This window comes from Crocodylus porosus, unplaced genomic scaffold (assembly GCF_001723895.1).
Source record: "Crocodylus porosus isolate Cpor-Errol unplaced genomic scaffold, CroPor_comp1, whole genome shotgun sequence".
NCBI lineage: Eukaryota > Metazoa > Chordata > Crocodylia > Crocodylidae > Crocodylus > Crocodylus porosus.
In genome coordinates this window covers 210,417,237-210,435,499 of record NW_017728886.1, presented here as the reverse complement: position 1 = coordinate 210,435,499, position 18,263 = coordinate 210,417,237, and the positions used below count along the sequence as shown (strand labels likewise).

Here is an 18,263-nt window from a genome sequence, read left to right as displayed (position 1 = left end):
TTTTTTAACTCAAGTGTTCTAGAATTATTTTAAATTCAACCTGTCCTAACTTCCATTAGTATTCAGCTGCACCCATCTGACTGACTATCTGTAAGTAGGATCATCTACCATGAACTAGAATTCAAAAGAGCTTCTGTAGTTCCCCACTAAACAATACTCAAATGACCTCACAATTTTCCTCAGCCAGACTGCAATGCCATGCTTACTCTTAGACTTTTCTGTCATTTCTTTCTTTCATTGAAGAACATGTAAATGTAAATGCCCCTGAGGGGACAGGGAGGGGGTTATTCTCCCCTCTACCCTCACTGCCTCCAGGGGACTGCAGCCAGGTCTGCCTGTTCCGACTGCTGCCGAGTGGCAGAATAAGCCCCATCCTGTTCCCTCTGGTTCCCAGCAGAGGGAGGAGGAATAACCTAGAGTTACATCTGCTGGGTTTCACTGAAGCAAACCAGTCTCCTGGCATCCATAGGCAACGCATAGTGTGGGGGCTGGGGGGCACGTGCCCCTCCCCACCACCACCCCAAGAGCTCTGGTATCAGTGCACTTGGCGACTGGCCACTGAGGAACCCCTGCCCCAGCAGTGCCCCGCTGGTGACCTCCCAGACTCAGGAGGCACTCGTCACCCATGCTGACATCTCTTAAAATCTAGAGAAGTAAGATGCTAGGCATGGAGGCTGCAATTCAGATATTATTTCCTAGTTAACAAAGAACAAACTAACTCAAAAGAGAGAACTACATGAGGTACAATTAACGTTTTGAAACCACAGACAGGATACTGCCTGCCTCCTCTTACCCAGGGCTAGTCCAAGATATGTACAAAGGACAACAAATGATGTTCCAGGCAGACTTTAGTCATCTGAAGGCAGGAGTCAGGAACCTTTTTAGGTTGTGGGCTGGAAGGACCCAGCTCAGGTTAGAGGCAGGCAGTGTGTGGGTTGGCCTTAGGAACTAGCCAGCCCCTAACCTTAAAAAAACCATTGGGAGTGGGCAGAGAGATTAGGCTGCTTTTCACCTGGGATGTTAGAAATAGGCAGATTCAGAAGCCCATAGTACTACTACTGATCAAAAGGTTAATTCTTCCACTGCATCAGGCAACGGTGGTTGCAGGTCACCCCCAGAGTAAACATCAGTAGCAAGGCCTCTAAGGCTAGGGACAGACATTACACAAACTGTTTAAGTGATCAGAAACTGGTTTAAACCTGTAACAGAACAGATATTCAGTGCACATAAACCAGTTTCAAAATGTCGGAAACTGCTTTGAGATCAACCTGGCTGAATGTAGTATCAGACTTAACTGATCTGAGTCAAACCAGTTTATGCAGTGTCTGTCCCAGACACCTTTCTCACTTAACTTAAACCACAGTCCCCCAGAACCCCAGCATGCTTTCTGGACTGGGCTCTGTCCCAGCCCCTCTGCCCCCCAGCCAGAACAGGGACAGGCAGGGTCGAGGGCCTGGCCAGAGAGGGGTTTCATTCCTCCCTTCCAGTCCCACTGGCAGGGACCCAAACCAGGTCTGCCAGGCACTCCCCTCTCGCTGCTACAGCTGCAGGCCAAGGTGGCCCCTGAGGGGACAGGGAGGGGGTTATTCTCCCCTCTACCCTCACTGCCTCCAGGGGACTGCAGCCAGGTCTGCCTGCTCCAACTGCTGCCGAGTGGCAGAATAAGCCCCATCCTGTTCCCTCTGGTTCCCAGCAGAGGGAGGAGGAATAACGCCTGTCCCTACCCCCACCAAGAGGTCCTGCTGCCCAGCGTCTGGCCCTGCCAGGTGGGGGCTGGCTGGGGAGTGGGCTTCCTGGGCCAGCTTGGAGTTGGTGGCAGGCCCAAGCCCAGCAGCCATCACCACTGTGCCCCCTGCCCTGTGCAGCACCCAGGGTTGCAGTTTAACAAGTAGCTGTGGGATAGCCAGGGCAGGGGGCTGCTCTGCTCCCCTCGTCTGCAGCTGCTGCTGCCACCGCTACGCCACTCTGGGTGGAGAGGCAGAAAGCTTCTGCCTCATTCCTGGAGCTCCTGCTCTGGCTCTAGCTCCCAGACACCTTGGAGGGTAGAAGGTGCCTGGGTGGGAGGCTTCAGTGCAGAGGCTGCAGCTGAAGCTCAAAATGCAGGGCATAAGCCATATGGCTGAAGCTCCCCCACCTACCACAGAAGCTGTAGCTGGAAGCGAGTGGAGAAACCCCTGCCGGACAAGCCAGTTTCCTCTTGCCTTCCACGATGACCCTCCCCCCCCATTCCTCCTGTGCCCGAGCCACTCCAGGAGGCAGCAGTGGGGGAGCTTCAGCCCCGCATGCGGAATTCCAGCAGCAGTCCCAGGACTGAAGTCTCCTACCCAGGCACCTTCTGCTTTCCAAGGAGTCCAGGAGCTGGAGCCAGAGCTCCACACACAGGGCAGAAGCTTCCTGCCCCCCCACCCAGAGCAGTGCAGCAGTGGCAGCTGCAAACAAGTGAGACACAACAGACCCCCGCCCAAGCCAGTGGCCACCCTGCAGCTGCTTGTTAGGCTGCAGCCCCAGATGCTGCACAGGGCAGGGGGTGCAGCAATGGTGGCTGCCAGGCTCAGGAGCTGGCTGCCATTTCCCGAACTGGCCCAGGGAAGCCCATTCCCCAGGCAGCCCTGACCTGGTAGGGCCAGATGCCAGCCCGCAGGGCCCCTGAGGTGGGAATGGGGACTGGGGTTAATTTTCCCTCCCTCTGGCATCCATTGGAGGGGACAGGAGGCGGCTTATTCTGCCGCTTGGTGGAAGTCGGGGCTGGCAAACCTGGCTGCAGTCCCCTGGGGGCAGTTGACGTGGGGAGGGTAAATAACCCCCCTCCCTGCCCCCTCAGGGGCAAGCTGGTCTGCAGCTGCAGCAGCAAGTGGGGGGGGTGCCTGGCAGACCCAGCTCAGGTCCCTGCCGATGGGACGGGGAAGGGGGAATGAAACCCCTTTCTGGCCAGTTCAGCCGGACAGGCCGTCCCCACCTCTCCCCTCCATGCCCAGCACACTTTCCCTGCAGCCGAGGGGGTGCTCTAGCTCCCACAGCTCCTGGCCTGAGCAACTGCAGGCATGTGTCCACATGTCTGTGCAGTTACAAACCGGTTCAGCCTAGCCAGGTTAGACTAACCTGCAAAGGTTGAATCAATTCAGACTCTGACTTTTTGAATGTCTGCCCCTACCCTAAAGCTCAGGGACGTACCTAGCTACAGAACTGGCACATGATCACAATTGCAGCCACATGATCACAATTGTGATTCCACTGGGAACCAGAAGTTGCTGCTGCCTTGTGCCCTGGCTGCCCAGCTGCATCCTTATACTGCTGCCCCCTCCCTCAGCAAACGTGACATCAGCCTTAGCAGGCAACAAACCAAAAGAGGTCCAGTGAGCTTCATGGGCTTATTTCAGCTGCATCACAGTCTTTGTGTCCATGAAATCAGGGCAATTAACTGCAGCTGCACCACAATGACCTGCAGTTTTTTTAAATTAAAAAAAGGTTAATTTTATGGAATAAAAGTTTTCAAGGCAGTACAAGCCAAGAGCCAGTTACTTCTATTCCTTTCAAAATACATTGCACAGTGTTTATTTTTTGCACCCTCTCCTCTTCCAATTGATTTAAAATATTGTGAAGTCTGAACTACTCAGTTGTAGGTACAGACACATTAGAACAAACTAAAATTCTTCTTCAGTTAAAAACTAAATAGAAAAACATTTTTAGACAGCTTTCTATGATAAGTTGTGTCAAGCAAGTCTACACAATATGAAGAAAGGAATTCAAAACTATAATAAAACCATAATCTTGCAAACAAGCATTCCTTTGTGTTATTTTAGCATGACTCTTTAGAATGCATCTTACTCACCGTATTGTAGAGTTTATCAAACTCAGCATATCGCCTGAAGACAAACCATTCATTTCTGCCAACTGAGACCAACACTTTGTAAACCTGTGGGAACATGAAGGCAAAGTAAATGCCAGAAAACTAGAGTTTGTTTTTGAGAGGGAAGGAGGAGGTGAGGGGGAAGGGGAAATAAGGGAGAAGTTGGGCCCATTTCTCACTACATTTATGCTTGTTTCATATAAACATCCAAATCAGAAAGGCCACAGGACACACATTTAATTTTTATAGGATGCAAAAACAGTCTTTTTAGAATCGTTGTTTAAACAGAAATTAATAAAGCTGTTAAACACTAAGATTTTGTCTCATTCAGCAAGGTATCTTTAAACGTAGTATTCCTTCAGACTTACTCTGGTATAGGCCCACTGTAAAACTAAAAAAATCTTGCAAAGCTCCAAAGCCTTAAAACAACAGTGGAAGGCCAAGAGTGCCCTCATATCCTAGAGTGCTTCTCTTAAGGTAAAAACTATGAGGAAAATATGCAAGAAGATTTAAAAAGCAAGCTTTCAATGTAAAATTAAACCACACATTTACTGAAGATGACCCTCACCAAAGGGTTATTTCTAGTAAGCACATTTAGAAGTAAGAAGAGTGGCTTGCCCTACAGCAACTCAGTTTCTTAAAGAAGCTGTAAAGCCAGCCCACAGTATACATGCCAGAAGTAGCACGCATAGTTATTTTTTGTGGCATGTGGCAGATCAGGCATGGGCGGGATGAAGAGCAGAAGAATCAGGCAGGGAGCAAAGCGGTAGGACCAACTGGGAAGCAGAGCAGCAGGTTGAGAAGCAGGTGAGAAGTAGATCAAGGACGTGGTGAGAGGCAAAACAGGACTGACCTAGGAGCCAAGCAGCACGTGGGGGAATAAGAGATGGATTTCAAGTAAAAATACAAGGTGCCAAATGATATAAAATTACGTCAAGTGAACTAACAAGTGAAGTCTGCAAGATGACGATTAGCCTAGGATTAACACATTATAGGTCAGGGTGCTAATCACTGAGAAAGGCAAGAGAAGCAACTACTCCCTAGCGATACATCTTGTCATTTGACACATCCCCAACATTTCAGTCGATATTCCCTCAACTTTTTTCCATTGTAGGAACTAGTTGCATCACAAGTTCAACTCTTATTTTACCCAGCATCCAGCTGAGCATTATCACTTCATCAATTTTGGCTGCAGACTGCAAGATCCTAGTCTTCTTAGAGCAAAGACAATAAAAGGCAACCTAGGTTCCAGTATTTTTTTTAACTTAGTGAAAAGTTTAGTAGCTTCAATGGTAAAGCTTGTAGAAAAAGAACTATGGCAAAAGCCTGTAGTTATAGCTAACATGCAAAATGTTAATAGTTCTTGAAATTCTTTTCAGAGGACTAAGATAAAGAATTTTATAATGATTGTTAAACTGGAGAGGTACTTGGTGATGAGCAGTCATTTTGGGAACAGTAATTCTTTTGGATTTTCTCAAATCCTAATGTTACTTGATAATCCCTTGACAATTCCTTCACAAGATTTAAGACAAAGGAATCTTTCACCACTTCACTGTTCAATTAATGGGAGTTTTGGAGAGAGCTGAGCACTTCGAGACTGAGTAATATTCAATTTCCATTTATGTTAAAAGAATTTGAGAGCATTTTGCATTTATGAACTGCCTGATCTTATGAAATAATTGACTTATGCACTGTAAAAAGTTAATAAGTCATGATTCCCAGTCTTTTCCTACTGAAGTTGCTGCACAAAGTGCTTTAAAATTTCATAATATTGAAGATATGTTTAAATAAAACTAACAGTAACCTTAACTTGCTTTAGAAGTTAATGAAGAGAAGATTTCAGTTTCCAATATTTGTCATTAGTAGAGATCCTTATAGGAACATGCATTCAGTCGTGTGTATGCATACATACATATACACATATACATACATACATATACACATATACATATACACGCGCATTTTAGCAGTTAGGTTTGCAAATATACGGTCATGGTCTTTTTGAAACACTCAAATTTTATACTTTAGAGGGGAAAAACTAATTAATTCTGTTGGCTCAGTGTTATTTAAAGCCGTATATATTCATTTAAAAAATAAATCAGGGTCTAACATAAATATAAAGGATTCTGTTTTCAGAACCATACACTGTCTTCAGTACCTTTCAAGCATTTCCTCTAGTGCTTCATCTGGTGACTATTTAAAAGCAAAAAGTTCAGCATATGTTGATAATGTCAGTATAGAAAGATGTGAAGGGAGAAACAAAGCAGAGGCACACTTCTGAAATAATTAACTGAGATTTATATACTAAACTAGGCTGGAAGGATATGTATTTTGCATAGTCTCTAGCTAACTTACCAGCATTGTAATAGAATGGATTTTATTGTGTTTAATTTTTTTCTTTGAGAGAGCAGATTTGGGATTATTGCTCTGACATTTTGAAGTATTAAACATATAAGGCATAAACTAAATGAATATTGGGTTTCTGATTGTCAACTCATGTTATCTGTCATGAGTTTATGACTCCACAACATTTCCCTAACACTAGGCCAGCCTTAACTGTGCTGAAGACAACAACAAACCTATCCACACACGTGAAAAGGGAGAACAAAAGGCCAACATGTAACAAGCCTATTCAACACACTGAGGGATTAGCAAACTGTGTGGCCCTTCAATAAAAGGAAGGCACCTAAATTGTGGATCAAGAGGATGCGGGGACAACAAATGATAGAGAAAAGGGACAGGAGTAGGGACAGTGTTCGAGAATTGGGGACTGAGTTGAGGGCACTGCTAATGCTCTGTGAAGGAAGCCAAGGCTTTAGCAGACATGACCCAGTGCAACTAGGACTGGATGGGTGAAAAACAGACTTTACAGAACACCTCCTAATTAAACTTCCTCTTCCAGAAGTGGCCAGCCTGTGACAAGTGGCCTGAGCAGCTGCTATGTGTGGCATGCAACCCCCATGAGCCTCCATTCTGGTGCTCCAGGATGCAAATTCTGTCAGGTACGTCTCTGGGAGGCAGAGATCAGAGCGATACTAGGGGAGTGTTGGGACTTAACTTGTGGCCTGCCAGCCAAAAAAGTTGGCCATCACTATTGTAAACTCAGTGTGCATCTCACTCTATGTATGAATGGGACCCAAGCATCCAAGCTTGGCATCTTTTCCAAGCACCAATACCTTTTGGGGCACAGCATGCTCCCACATAAGGAATAAACAAGGGTGACTGCATCACACTATTAAAAGCCTATGAAAGCAGAGGACTGAAAAGCAAAAGCTGTGTGTATCAGCCACATAGTGAGCCACAATGCCTAGAAAAAACAGTTACCTTCTCTTTCTTCTTTAAACATTTTTCAGTGTGGATTCACCAGAAATAACTAGCAACCACCCAGGAAAGGAGCAAGGAGTCTCAGATGCAAACCAGACTGAAGTACTGGCTCTCCTAAGATTGACATAGCAGCCTGCAGCTCAAATTCAGTACCCCAGGCTTGACAAATGTTATTGAATCATAGAAAACTAGGGTTGGAAGGGACTTCAGGAGGTCACCTAGTCCAATCCTGTACTCAAAGAAGGACCATCCCCAACTAGATTACCCAATCAAGGCTTTATCTAGCCAGGTTTGAAAAACCTCCAAGGATGGAGATTCCACCACCTCTCTAGGTAACCTGTTCCAGTGTTTTACTACCCTCCTAGTGAGAAAGTTTTTCTTCATATTGAACCTAAGCTTCCCTTCCTGCAGCTTGCCACCTTTGCTCTTTGTTCTGTTATCTGCTGCCACTAAGAACAGTCTAGCTCCATCCTCTTTGGAACAGCATTCCCTCTAAGCTGTGTGGTATGCACAGCTGCGTTTATGCCACTCTGCCAGGCGTGCCTGTGCGGCCATGCACACCACACAGCTTAGAGGGAATGCTGCTTTGGGACCACCCTTCAGGTTGTCTGACCTACCTGGACTTTACCGAAACATTTTCTAATGCACATGGAAAAAAAGAGAAGCTAGAGAAAAAAAAAGAGTTCTACTAAAAAGCATGGTTAATATTGAAGTTCCTCAAGGACCAATCTTGTTTATGGACCTTTACATAAGTAGTAGTATCTTTAGAGCAAGGTTTTTTAAATGAGTGTACGCCTTCTGTCTTAGTTTCACCTCATGTACCCCAGCAGATTTCTGTCCTTTGCCCAAAAACTAAGAGACGCATGAAAATGTACATACGAAAAGAAATCCAAGTCTAGAGCACCACAGAGGTCATAGTAAGGGCCATGCAGCCAAGATCAGTCAAGGACAAGAGACAAGAGTGTCTCCTCTACCACTTCCTTGCAGGAGCCAGCTGGCGCTGTCTGCACCCACCGAGCCTTGATCATCCGGTCCCTCACCACTCGGCTCTGGATTTGGATGATGGTTCTCTGCTCCGTCCCAATGGTCTTAGGGCATCGATGTCTCACCCCGGGCAGTCTTATCCCCCAATCCTGCCTGCCACGACTTTGATGACCCTCTCAGTGGTGGGGTCCAACTGCCGGGGTTTGAGTATCCCAGGCCGAAGGGTGGTGTTTTTCCACGAGGCTCCAACCTCCCCTATACCTCACCCTACACCCAGCCACGACAGAGTGCCGATGTTATTTCCGCAGCCTGCCCTACCTCTACGAGATCCTATCCCTGGGTATCACTCGAGCCTAGGCCATACGGCAAGGACTTACTAGTCCATCTAGGTCCTATACCCTGCTGGACCTTCTTAACCACCGAGAATGTCCTAGGCTTCACATTGTTCTCTGCTTTGCTTTTTTTTTAAAAACTCAACAGGCGACAGATACAAAGAAAAAAAAGGAAGCTAACAACAAAACCGCTTACCACTCCCGTGATCCTCTGATTACTATCCTGGGGCAGCTTAGTTACTGCGTGCCCCTACAATCGTGCAGTCCCTCCACCGACTACTCCCTCGGTGCCACGTATTTCCTCTCCCTAGTGTGGAATGTATGAGGCTGACCCTTGATGTCCCTTTCAACTCGGAGTAAACCTTCCTCCGACAGACTCTTCGGGGTCTTCAAACCTGTACTTATCGGTCTTCACTGGCCTCTTGGCTGTTCACCTCTCCTCCGGACAGATCGCTGGAGCTGGGCTCTGCCTGTAGGGATCCTTCTGTAGTCTCTCCCCGTGGCTTTATGGTAATATGCAACCTGGCCACCTCCGTCTTCCTTAGTCCGGCCACAGCGTCTTTATATTGAAGCTTTCCAGGGCAATCTCCTGCCCTATGGGAAGTGTTTTTACGCACTCCCTCCTCTATGGTGGGTCCTGGGGATAGTTCCCCCGTGCCCTTTCTCAGCCTCTCCTCCTCCTCCGCCTCGCTGGTCGCCTTTCTTGTTTCTCTGTGCCAGCTCTCCTCCCCCTTCTCTCCAGCTGTCCGCACTTTGAAAAAACCGCGGTTAACGAGCTGCGTGGGTCCCGCCGCAGTTCCTGCAGCAGGTAGGGTGTTTTCATTTATTTTCCCTTTTTCTATGTTTTTCCTGGGGGGTGTTGTCCCCCAGGGTCCCTCCTTGACCCTTCAGGGTCCATGTCTAATACATTCCCTGGGACACTGTCTATTGCTTAAAGCCAGTGGCAAGGCTACAGGTGGCCAGGCCCCTGTGCAGCTGCCACCACTGGAGGTCTTCAGTAGCAAGAACAGGATGACCTTGAAGACGGTAGTAAAAGGGATGAAATTCAGTAGTATAAAGCTCAAAGTCATATCCACAGTCTACGAAGAATTTCTGCTACACAGTAGGAACTGACTGAAGAGGATCACTTGAACTAATCACAGGATGAGTGAGCTACTTGTGTGACACAGTCATGAAAGATGAATGTGATACTGAGATATACTGGGTGAGATGTTTCCAGTAGAGCTACTTAGGGAAGTATTTATGCCATTGCACTGATAAGGACTGCCTCTAGAATACTGCATACAATTCCAGTCATCCCCGGTCAAGAAAGGCAAATTTAAGAACTAGAACAGATATGGAAAAGAATTGCTAGGGTGAAGGGAATAGAGTTTCACCTCATACTACAAACTTCAAGAGCTTTGTTTGTTAAGCATAGCTAAAAATCAATGCTGAGAAGGGCTACAACTGCTTTAAATAAAGATTCAAACACCGGGGGGGAAGAGAGCTACTAAGCTCAAAGACATGAGAGAAAATGGTCACTACCAGATTTTGGATGAAAATTAGAATAGGTTTTTTAACAATCAGGGGAATGAGCTGTGAGACAGAGTAGGTCAGAGAAAGGGTAAGACACCAAACTAGATTTAGTTGGTTTAAGGAGGGAAGGAGGATTTAAGAGGGAGCCTGTTCAATTTAATTTGTAAAAAGATGACATGGATGCCGACAAAGAATAGCAACTGTCTTAATGACCCAGGTCTTTTAGTCCTAGTTTTATTACAGTATTTTCCTAAAGCTACATAGTATCTCTGGTTCTAAATTTACACTGCCATAAGTGTTGAAGAACCATGAATAAAAGTGTGAGTGGAACCTCTATACTCCCCATAAAAACAATGTGTTACTATCCAAGAAAACCAGACAAACCACCAACTCCATCGCAAAGAAAAGGGAGGATGCCCGCTCGGGCTTACCACTACTCTAAAAAACTGAAGATAGAGAAAATAAAGATTCTAAAAGAAATATGCAGCTCCAATCCTTCTGGCCAAAAAAGGAGAAGAGGAGGTAAAGGAAAGCAGAAACCTACAGAGTCCAGTGCTATTGAAGTAGTCTGAAGATCCTAGGAATGTGAAGCTGTGCCCAAATTCAGTGACCGATCCCTTTTTCCTTCCGAGTTGCAGGGAGAACTCAAAATTGGAAGATCCTTGGACCAAGTAACAACCAGGAGATCCAGGGAAACTGACAAACTATCCCTTCTCTGCCCCAAATTAGGAAGAGAAAGCCAAGCCTGAAAGCCTCCTACACCAAGACGTGGGTGACGACATAAACCCTGTATAAATCACACCAGCAATCTCTCAGGTATAAACTACTTTCAATTATTTGGAATTTCCTGTAGCTGAAGCACATCTGCTTAGACAAAGCGGAAGACCACCCAAGGAACTGAGCTAAAGTTTACGCTTCTAAGAACTGGCCAGACCAAGGAGGCAGCTGTTTTTAAAATGACATTCTCCTCTGTTTTTGCTGTCCACTCTTACATAATGAGCCGCTTGCAGCTGGACATTTTTACAAAAGTAGCATTAAAGCTATGAGAGCGACTACTCCCCTAATCTACCAGACGCTAGCAAAAAAAACCCCAAAACCCTCACGTGATAAATGTGTGAATTAGCCCAAGATTCAGTATCATCAACTGGCACCACTTTTGATGCAATATCCCATCACACACTGTGGACATCCATTTCCATTGACTGTGTTAGCAAAATTGTTAAACTCTCATTCTGGTTTTCTCCATTCCACAGAAGTAGCACCTCCAGATTAGACATCTTCCCATCTTTGGCCATCCAAGAGCTACAAGAGAAGCAACACATACCCAACCATGGAAACAGTCATCTTCCCCACAGCTTTTGCAATAATAACATTTACTACAAAGGGACTGTTCAAATATAATTTTTTTCTTCAATTTGTCCAAAATAGTCCCTTGCAGGCACACAGAACAATACTAATGGTCTCCAGAGACCTTGCAACATGGATTTATAAGGGGAAAAGAAATACACTACATAAACTGATACAAAGTAGAGCAACTTTTACTGCTGCTATTAATGTGACCATCACTTCCTGGCTGATAGTGTTAGTGAATCCTAAAATATATATGACAAGCTCACAAGTTTTCAGTGAAAATTTAATTTTGTCAAACTGCTAATTACTCCTTGCTATAAAATGAAACAGGCCAAAACTGAGTTTGCTTCCATATCCAGGAACTTTCTCCCCAATTAGACTGTGCTTATACTTTATTCCTCTACCAAAAAGTTCTCCTACTATTGCTAGGACTGGGGCTACTCCACTTCTGGGAATGCAGGATTTCTAGGTTATACCCTGTCATTTTTCTCCTCCCTTAGGAAGGCCTACATATCCTGGGCTTTGGAACTGTGGTTGGTTGCCACTGCCCTGCCTACACCGGAAGTCCAGCAGCTGCTATTACTGGTTGACTTACAACAGTCAAATATTTCAAGCAAAAAGTGCCCTAGTCCTGACAACAGGAAACCAATATTTAGGTAGTACAAAGTGCCTTTTTTGTAAGCTGAAACTCTGAGAAAGACTTAACACAAAAAAATTACACACCCATTAAAACAACAACACAAGATGTTAATTCAAAAGCCACTTTTCTCCTCCTTTCATTATCCTCCATCCCAAAAAGTTACATCATGGTATACTTGATTATATTTACACCAAATATAATCAAGTTACGTTCTTTTCCTTTTGAAGGAAAGGTAGATAGGGAAGAGCTAACTGTAGTCTGAAAACAAAGCAAGGTGTTGAAAAGTTACAAGATTATTCTCTAGAACAAGGCAACCAAATCAATCTAAAAAAATTAGCAGAAGGTGCACAACCGAACAATGAATCAGATCACATTTTTAAAGAAAACATTAGGATGACAGCTTCATATCTTAGACAAACAAGCAAAGACAACCCCGCCCCCACCATCAAAACCACTCAGCTTCCCATTTCCACTCTTACAAAACAAGCCACTGTTGCAGCTAGACATTTTCACAAAACTAGTGATAAAGCTATGATGGAGATTACTCCTGTGGTCTACCAGAGGCCAGCAAAAAAATAACAACAAACCCTCAATTTACAAATATCTATAAATTAGCCCTGGCACCACCTTTGATACGAGATCCCACCACACACCAGGGACATCCATTTCCATTGACTATATTGACAAAAAATAAAAAGCAAAAAACAAACCCATACATACTAGCACTAGTTGGGGAGACAGAGGAGGAAAAAAAGAATAATCAGACTGAAAACAGCAGAATAAGAACCTCCAGAAGGGGAAAATTTTTCCAGGTACAACTCACTATGTCTTCACTATTTGATTGTTTTTTTAAAAAAAACACAATACCACAGTTTGGATCTGAGGTCTAGTGCAAAATCTTTCCCCATACTTTGATTACTAAATATAAGAAAATGCTGCAGGTTTGTTTGTTTTAAAAATATACATAAAAAGGCAAATATAGATTATTTCTATTAAAAGTGGAAGAACCCTTAACGCAAATGTTAAAAGGAAAGAAGTGGACAAAGACCTATTTCCAGTACTTAGCACAGTTATTGAGTGGAACACTTGTTTCTATAAAGCAAAAGCAAAGATCTACAAATATTTAAGCTTGCTAATGTACGAGGCAAAAACATACCCCTACCATCACAAGTTATTAACTTAGATATCCAGGCTACGGAAATGTTTGTATACTTACAGTAAACCTCTTTTTCTTCTCTCTGTGTTCATCAGAGCTAGGAATGCTAACACTCGGGCAGCTTTCTTTGAGATCCATTTTATATGTTTTTGGGGCAGACTTGTCAAGGGACTCGATTTAGTGTTGGGCAAACAGAAGCCAACTTCAGCGATACTGATCCAAAATGTGCAACTTGTCTTGGGAAAATCTGGATTCCATCATGCAACCTTAAAAAGGTAAGGAAAGATATATTATATTATAAGATAAGTATATATTATACTATAATAATACAATCATAATATCATATCATAAGTATATTGGAATACTAGAGTCATACAGTTAAAACTAGGTGGTGAACCCCACTTGCTGGCAGGGAGCAGAGTTCCCCATACATAAGTATTGCATATACCCAAGTTCAAAGGCCTCGAGCCTTTGAATAGCAGGGACAGACTATGTTAATATCTGCAAAAAAACTCAGGCTCTGATGCAGCAAGTTGTTCTACCTCTTCAGAGGACTTTATCTTAAATGGGATCAGGGGTCAACTGCACATAAGGATGATAATCAAGCTTACCGCTTGCAATATAATTAGGTGTCAAAAGGCTGGATGTTGTCTCTGAATCAAGTCAGGTTTACCTGACAGATTTATTTTAGCTAGAATTAGCTAAATATACTTGGCATGTTCTGACATCAAGGTACAGGACATGTACAACTAAAAGTTACTGTTTAAATTATCTTAAACTATCATATCTGAAGTGAAAAAGTAAGGAAAATCTACTGCATTTATCTGAATCCCAGATTACTTCAAAATTTAAAGTGACCCCCTCAATTAGATGTTATATGTGGAAAATTATAAATATGTTATGATTTTCCATGCATTGACTTTAATCATGGAAGGGTCAACTTAAAAATTTACCCAACCCACTGCTGCAGCAGGGAATGAGGGAAAAAAACCTCTCATCATGGATTAAACACAGTATTTGGGGATTTTTTTTATTTTTTTCATTTTTTACAAAAAGGACAGTTAAATTCATTCTCTTCTGAACACCTACTAAATACTGTTTAAGTGATGCATGATTACATTAAATGACAGATTACAAGAGACTCCCCTCCACCTTAGTTTGCTCATTTTGTTCCTCTGAAGGCTCCTTATGTAACTAGCATCATCATTTTCCCTAAAGACCATTAGCCTCTGTGTGTGGGTCTTTTATACAGCAATGGGAAAGGACACATTTTCAAAAAGACAGTAAAGCAAAGAATACAAAGCCACCAAAACAGGCAACTTCAGTACCAACTCATTTTCTTAAAAATAACTTGATTTTCTCATGCGTGTCTAGTACTATGAAGCCAATCCCAGCTGGGGCCTCTGGATATTGCCACAATACAAACTAAGTAGCATGCAACAGTACCAAAAATGTTTGCAGTTCTAATGAAACTTCTGTTTAAGGATGTACAGATTTGAATTGTTAGGGTTTTAAAATTAATACAATTCAACCCAAGCCCATATAATTCATGTAAAATGTTATGTAGCTGTTTCCTATCTAGCCTTAGAGATAAGACTTCAGTTCTCTTTAGAGTACCATGAGGAAAAGATATTGAGCTGTACACACCCCTAATTCTCATTTTCCTAAAACAGGAAAGTTAAATATGAACCGGCTATTTCATTGCCAGACATTTCTAAAAAGCACCACCTAATCTGATGTATTTCTGCTATTAGAGGAGACACCCATATTAGTGTTGGCAACAAAGACAAGGCCCCTGGAATCCAATTTTAAAAGATCTGTTTTTGATAGACAGCCGTTAATTCTCAGAGAGCTCTGGTTTGTTTTTGTTCTCAATAGCCAACTGACCATAATTTCTTCCAAATCTCAACTAGTTTTTCTTAATCCTTAAATATCATTTTTCTTAATCATTAAAGGGGCTTTAAAAACAATGAATACAGGGAATTTATTTTTTAAAGTTATCAGAAACTAAAGCTGTAGTAACAACAAAGTGAGTGGCATTCACTGAACTACAATATATTCTGACAAAGTTTATTTTTTAAATTCAACTTGAATTCAATATTTTGGTCATTCCAAATTCACCTTACTCAAATTTGAGTAATAGATTTTTAAAATTTAGCCCATGAAATAATAAATTTAGTAAGTTTTGCATGGACTTAGGAACTTACTCTTTTTCTGATGAACTGCTACTAAGATAGCTTGTTATGAAGTAAACCAATTATCAAATTGTATTTAAGCACGTAACTAAGATTGTTTCCTTTCACTTCATACAAAGTTTAAAAAAATGCATTACAATTAAAATGGACAGCAGTTCTCCCTTGTTATCAAGTTCAGATGTTTTGGTTTTACTTCAGTCAAGTGCTTGACAACATTTAGAGTTCACAAAGTACTTGTACATGTAACAAGTAATTCAATGAAATGGTCATAGCTATGAGCATTGTGAGTTTTCTTCCTGTACTTTTCAAGCACTCCATAATGCTTGTTAGAGCAGCCCTGTCGCTTTTCTTTCCTTACTAGCATCATTCTCACATCCTCTTTCACCTCCCATAAAAGCAACAGGTTTCATCATACAACTTGTGTATTCCTCATCATGACAATTGCACTGTGTAACCTGAAGGGCAAAGATATAAAAATAAGGCAAATATGGATTATTTCTATTAAAAGTGGAAGAACCCTTAACACAAATGTTAAAAGGAAAGAAGGCTGGCCCTCTCACCTTCTTTAGGTTTTGGAGCCTTTATACTAGGGAGTTGCATGTAACTGAAGAGACAGCATAGATTAGCCCAGAGAATAAACAGATTTGAGATAAAAATGACTATGACAGTAGAAAAAAAAAATCTCTGGAAATTATAGCACCCAGGTTGGTTCAGAATGAATCTGATGGAAAAGAATGTGGTAAGGAATGAGCAGTTGAAGTCCTCAAAAATAAAAAACCAGGAAGCAATAATATTTATATTGCAAGATACTTGGAAGTCTGTGTGCTGCAGTTAGTTTTTATGTTCTTGAAGAGGCTATTTTTGCAGTAGCTTTCAAGCATAACATAAAATTAAGCTAGTAAAGCTGGAAAGAGCACCCTACAAATTTGTTTTGAAACTCCTGAGCGCAAAAAAACCTTGCATATAGTTTCCACTAACAATTATTCTATGCACTTTAAAGCATCCCATTTCAAACACATTTTACATCTCCAATCCTGTAACTATGAATGCTTTACATCAACAGGTTTACTGGTTTCTGTAGTTCCTGGAACCCTGGTAATTAGGTGATGGAATGACAAAAACATGGATGAGATGAATGAATCCCCCAGAGTACTACTGTATTGTGACAAGCTACAGGGTGGCTTGTGACTCGCCAAACTCTGACAGACTAGAGGGGTGAATTCAATAGAAACTGTCACCTGAGAAAGCACTGCTTTAGGTTACGAGATTTTTCCACAGTGGGCAGAAATAAATACTTCCTGTTTCCCTTAAGTTTCAGGACAAGAGGAAGTTCATACAACCAAGCTGTAGTCCAGTTATGAATAGGAGTGCAGATTCTTCAATTTGTATCAGCAATCAGGGCACCCCAAATCAGTTTGGATATGTGCAACATCACTTGAAACTTCCACTTGAATTATAGTACTCAAGTCACAAAACAAGAAAAAGAGGCACAGATGTCTGTTGTGAAGTTTGTTTTAAGGTGGAGCAGGCTCCAGTGATGAAAAAGCAAGCATGCAAGCAAGCATCTGCACTTGTGACCAGAGCAGTGAGGGATGATACAAGGAGACAAGTGGCTATTCTTTTTTATTTGACAAGTACACACATATGCTCAAGCGAGTGACCATTCATTCACTTCACTAAAAAATGCATTCCCTTTTGGCAACAAGCGGTCTTCTGATCCATCCATGCAGTTTCAGTACCACACTGATTTGAACCCCAGCAGAAGTTCAAGAAATAAAACTTCAATCCAAGTACTCAGGCTGTCCCACCTTCAACTTCCCAATTAGTTAATTTTGCTTACCTCAAAGCCTCCAGTTCTAAGGAACTTTATAACAGCTTTAACATCATAACCAAAAGTAGAGGTGCACTGATGCATCAGTCTGATATCGGATCAGTACCAATACAAAGAAAACTGTCTATATTGGATATCAGCTCTATGGGGCCAATAATTTGGCTGATAAATGCGTGTGCAGCTGGAGCAGAGCCAGCACCTTGGAGAGCTGCCTCCAGCTGGTAAGTTGGAAGTGGGGGGAAGGGAAGGGAAGGGCTGTGAAGGGGGGCGCAGATCAACGTCCCCGTGGAGAGGGAGAGGGCAGGCGATGCCCAGCCAGGGCGGATGCGTGGGGAGGGCATGCAGGACAGAGCCGTGGCTTGTGGGGTGGGGGCAGCTCCTGCAGCTGCCTGCACCCCAGGAAGCTGGGTGGGGGGAGGGGAAGGGGAGGCAGTGGGAGCCATCCTGCCACACAAGCCATGGCTCCATCCCACCCCACCCCCACTTCTTGGGCAGCACCTGCCCCTGCCCCCTCCCTCACCGCAAGGGTCTTTACTAGTCTATTCATTGAGATTCTTGCTTATTGGGAGACAAATGGAGCCCATAGTTTGCATAGCTATTGGTAGCTAAGCACACACTCAGCAAACTGACTTAAAAATAGCCCTCCAAGAGAAATTTTTTGGCCACATCATTTAATAACTCATCTCAAAACCTGTCTCCAGTTGTCCCTTGTGGTTTCACAACTGGATCAAGTGATAAACAATGAGTTGCTACATAATGCTTATCAGTGAGGTTAGCCACACGAAGGTTTTGGGGGTTTTTTGACTTCCTTTATAAACCTTCCTTTGAAATAATCGATTGCCTAAATGGATTGGAGCTAAGACCAGATGCTTCAGGACAGTGTCATAAGCAGGGATTCAGATTTTCCATTTGCTAGAGGTGTACCAATACATCAGTCCATATTGTACTGGACCAATGTATTGTAGAAAAGAAACATTGACATTATCAGCTTTTTTTTTTGGCTGATGTGGCCAACAATGTTGCTGATAAACGCTGCATGCATGCACACAGCCAGCCTGGCAGCTTGAAGAACAGTGTCCGGCTGGTAAA

The 18,263-nt window shown here is 43.2% G+C and overlaps 1 protein-coding gene across 2 annotated transcripts in view; it reads right to left on the bottom strand.

Annotated features, from left to right (window-relative positions):
* The window catches only part of LOC109319322 (serine/threonine-protein kinase Sgk3), a 52,859-nt gene extending 39,552 nt beyond the window's left edge, over positions 1-13,307 (bottom strand). For both annotated transcript variants that reach the window (XM_019548802.1, XM_019548810.1), the window contains exons 1-2: positions 13,209-13,307; positions 3,830-3,913 (exon numbers count right to left, since the gene is read on the bottom strand). In XM_019548802.1, the coding sequence (XP_019404347.1) occupies positions 3,830-3,913; positions 13,209-13,286 (162 nt within the window). In that variant the 5' untranslated portion in view covers positions 13,287-13,307. The remainder of the gene's footprint in view (positions 1-3,829; positions 3,914-13,208) is intronic.
* Between the last annotated feature and the right edge of the window lie 4,956 nt (positions 13,308-18,263).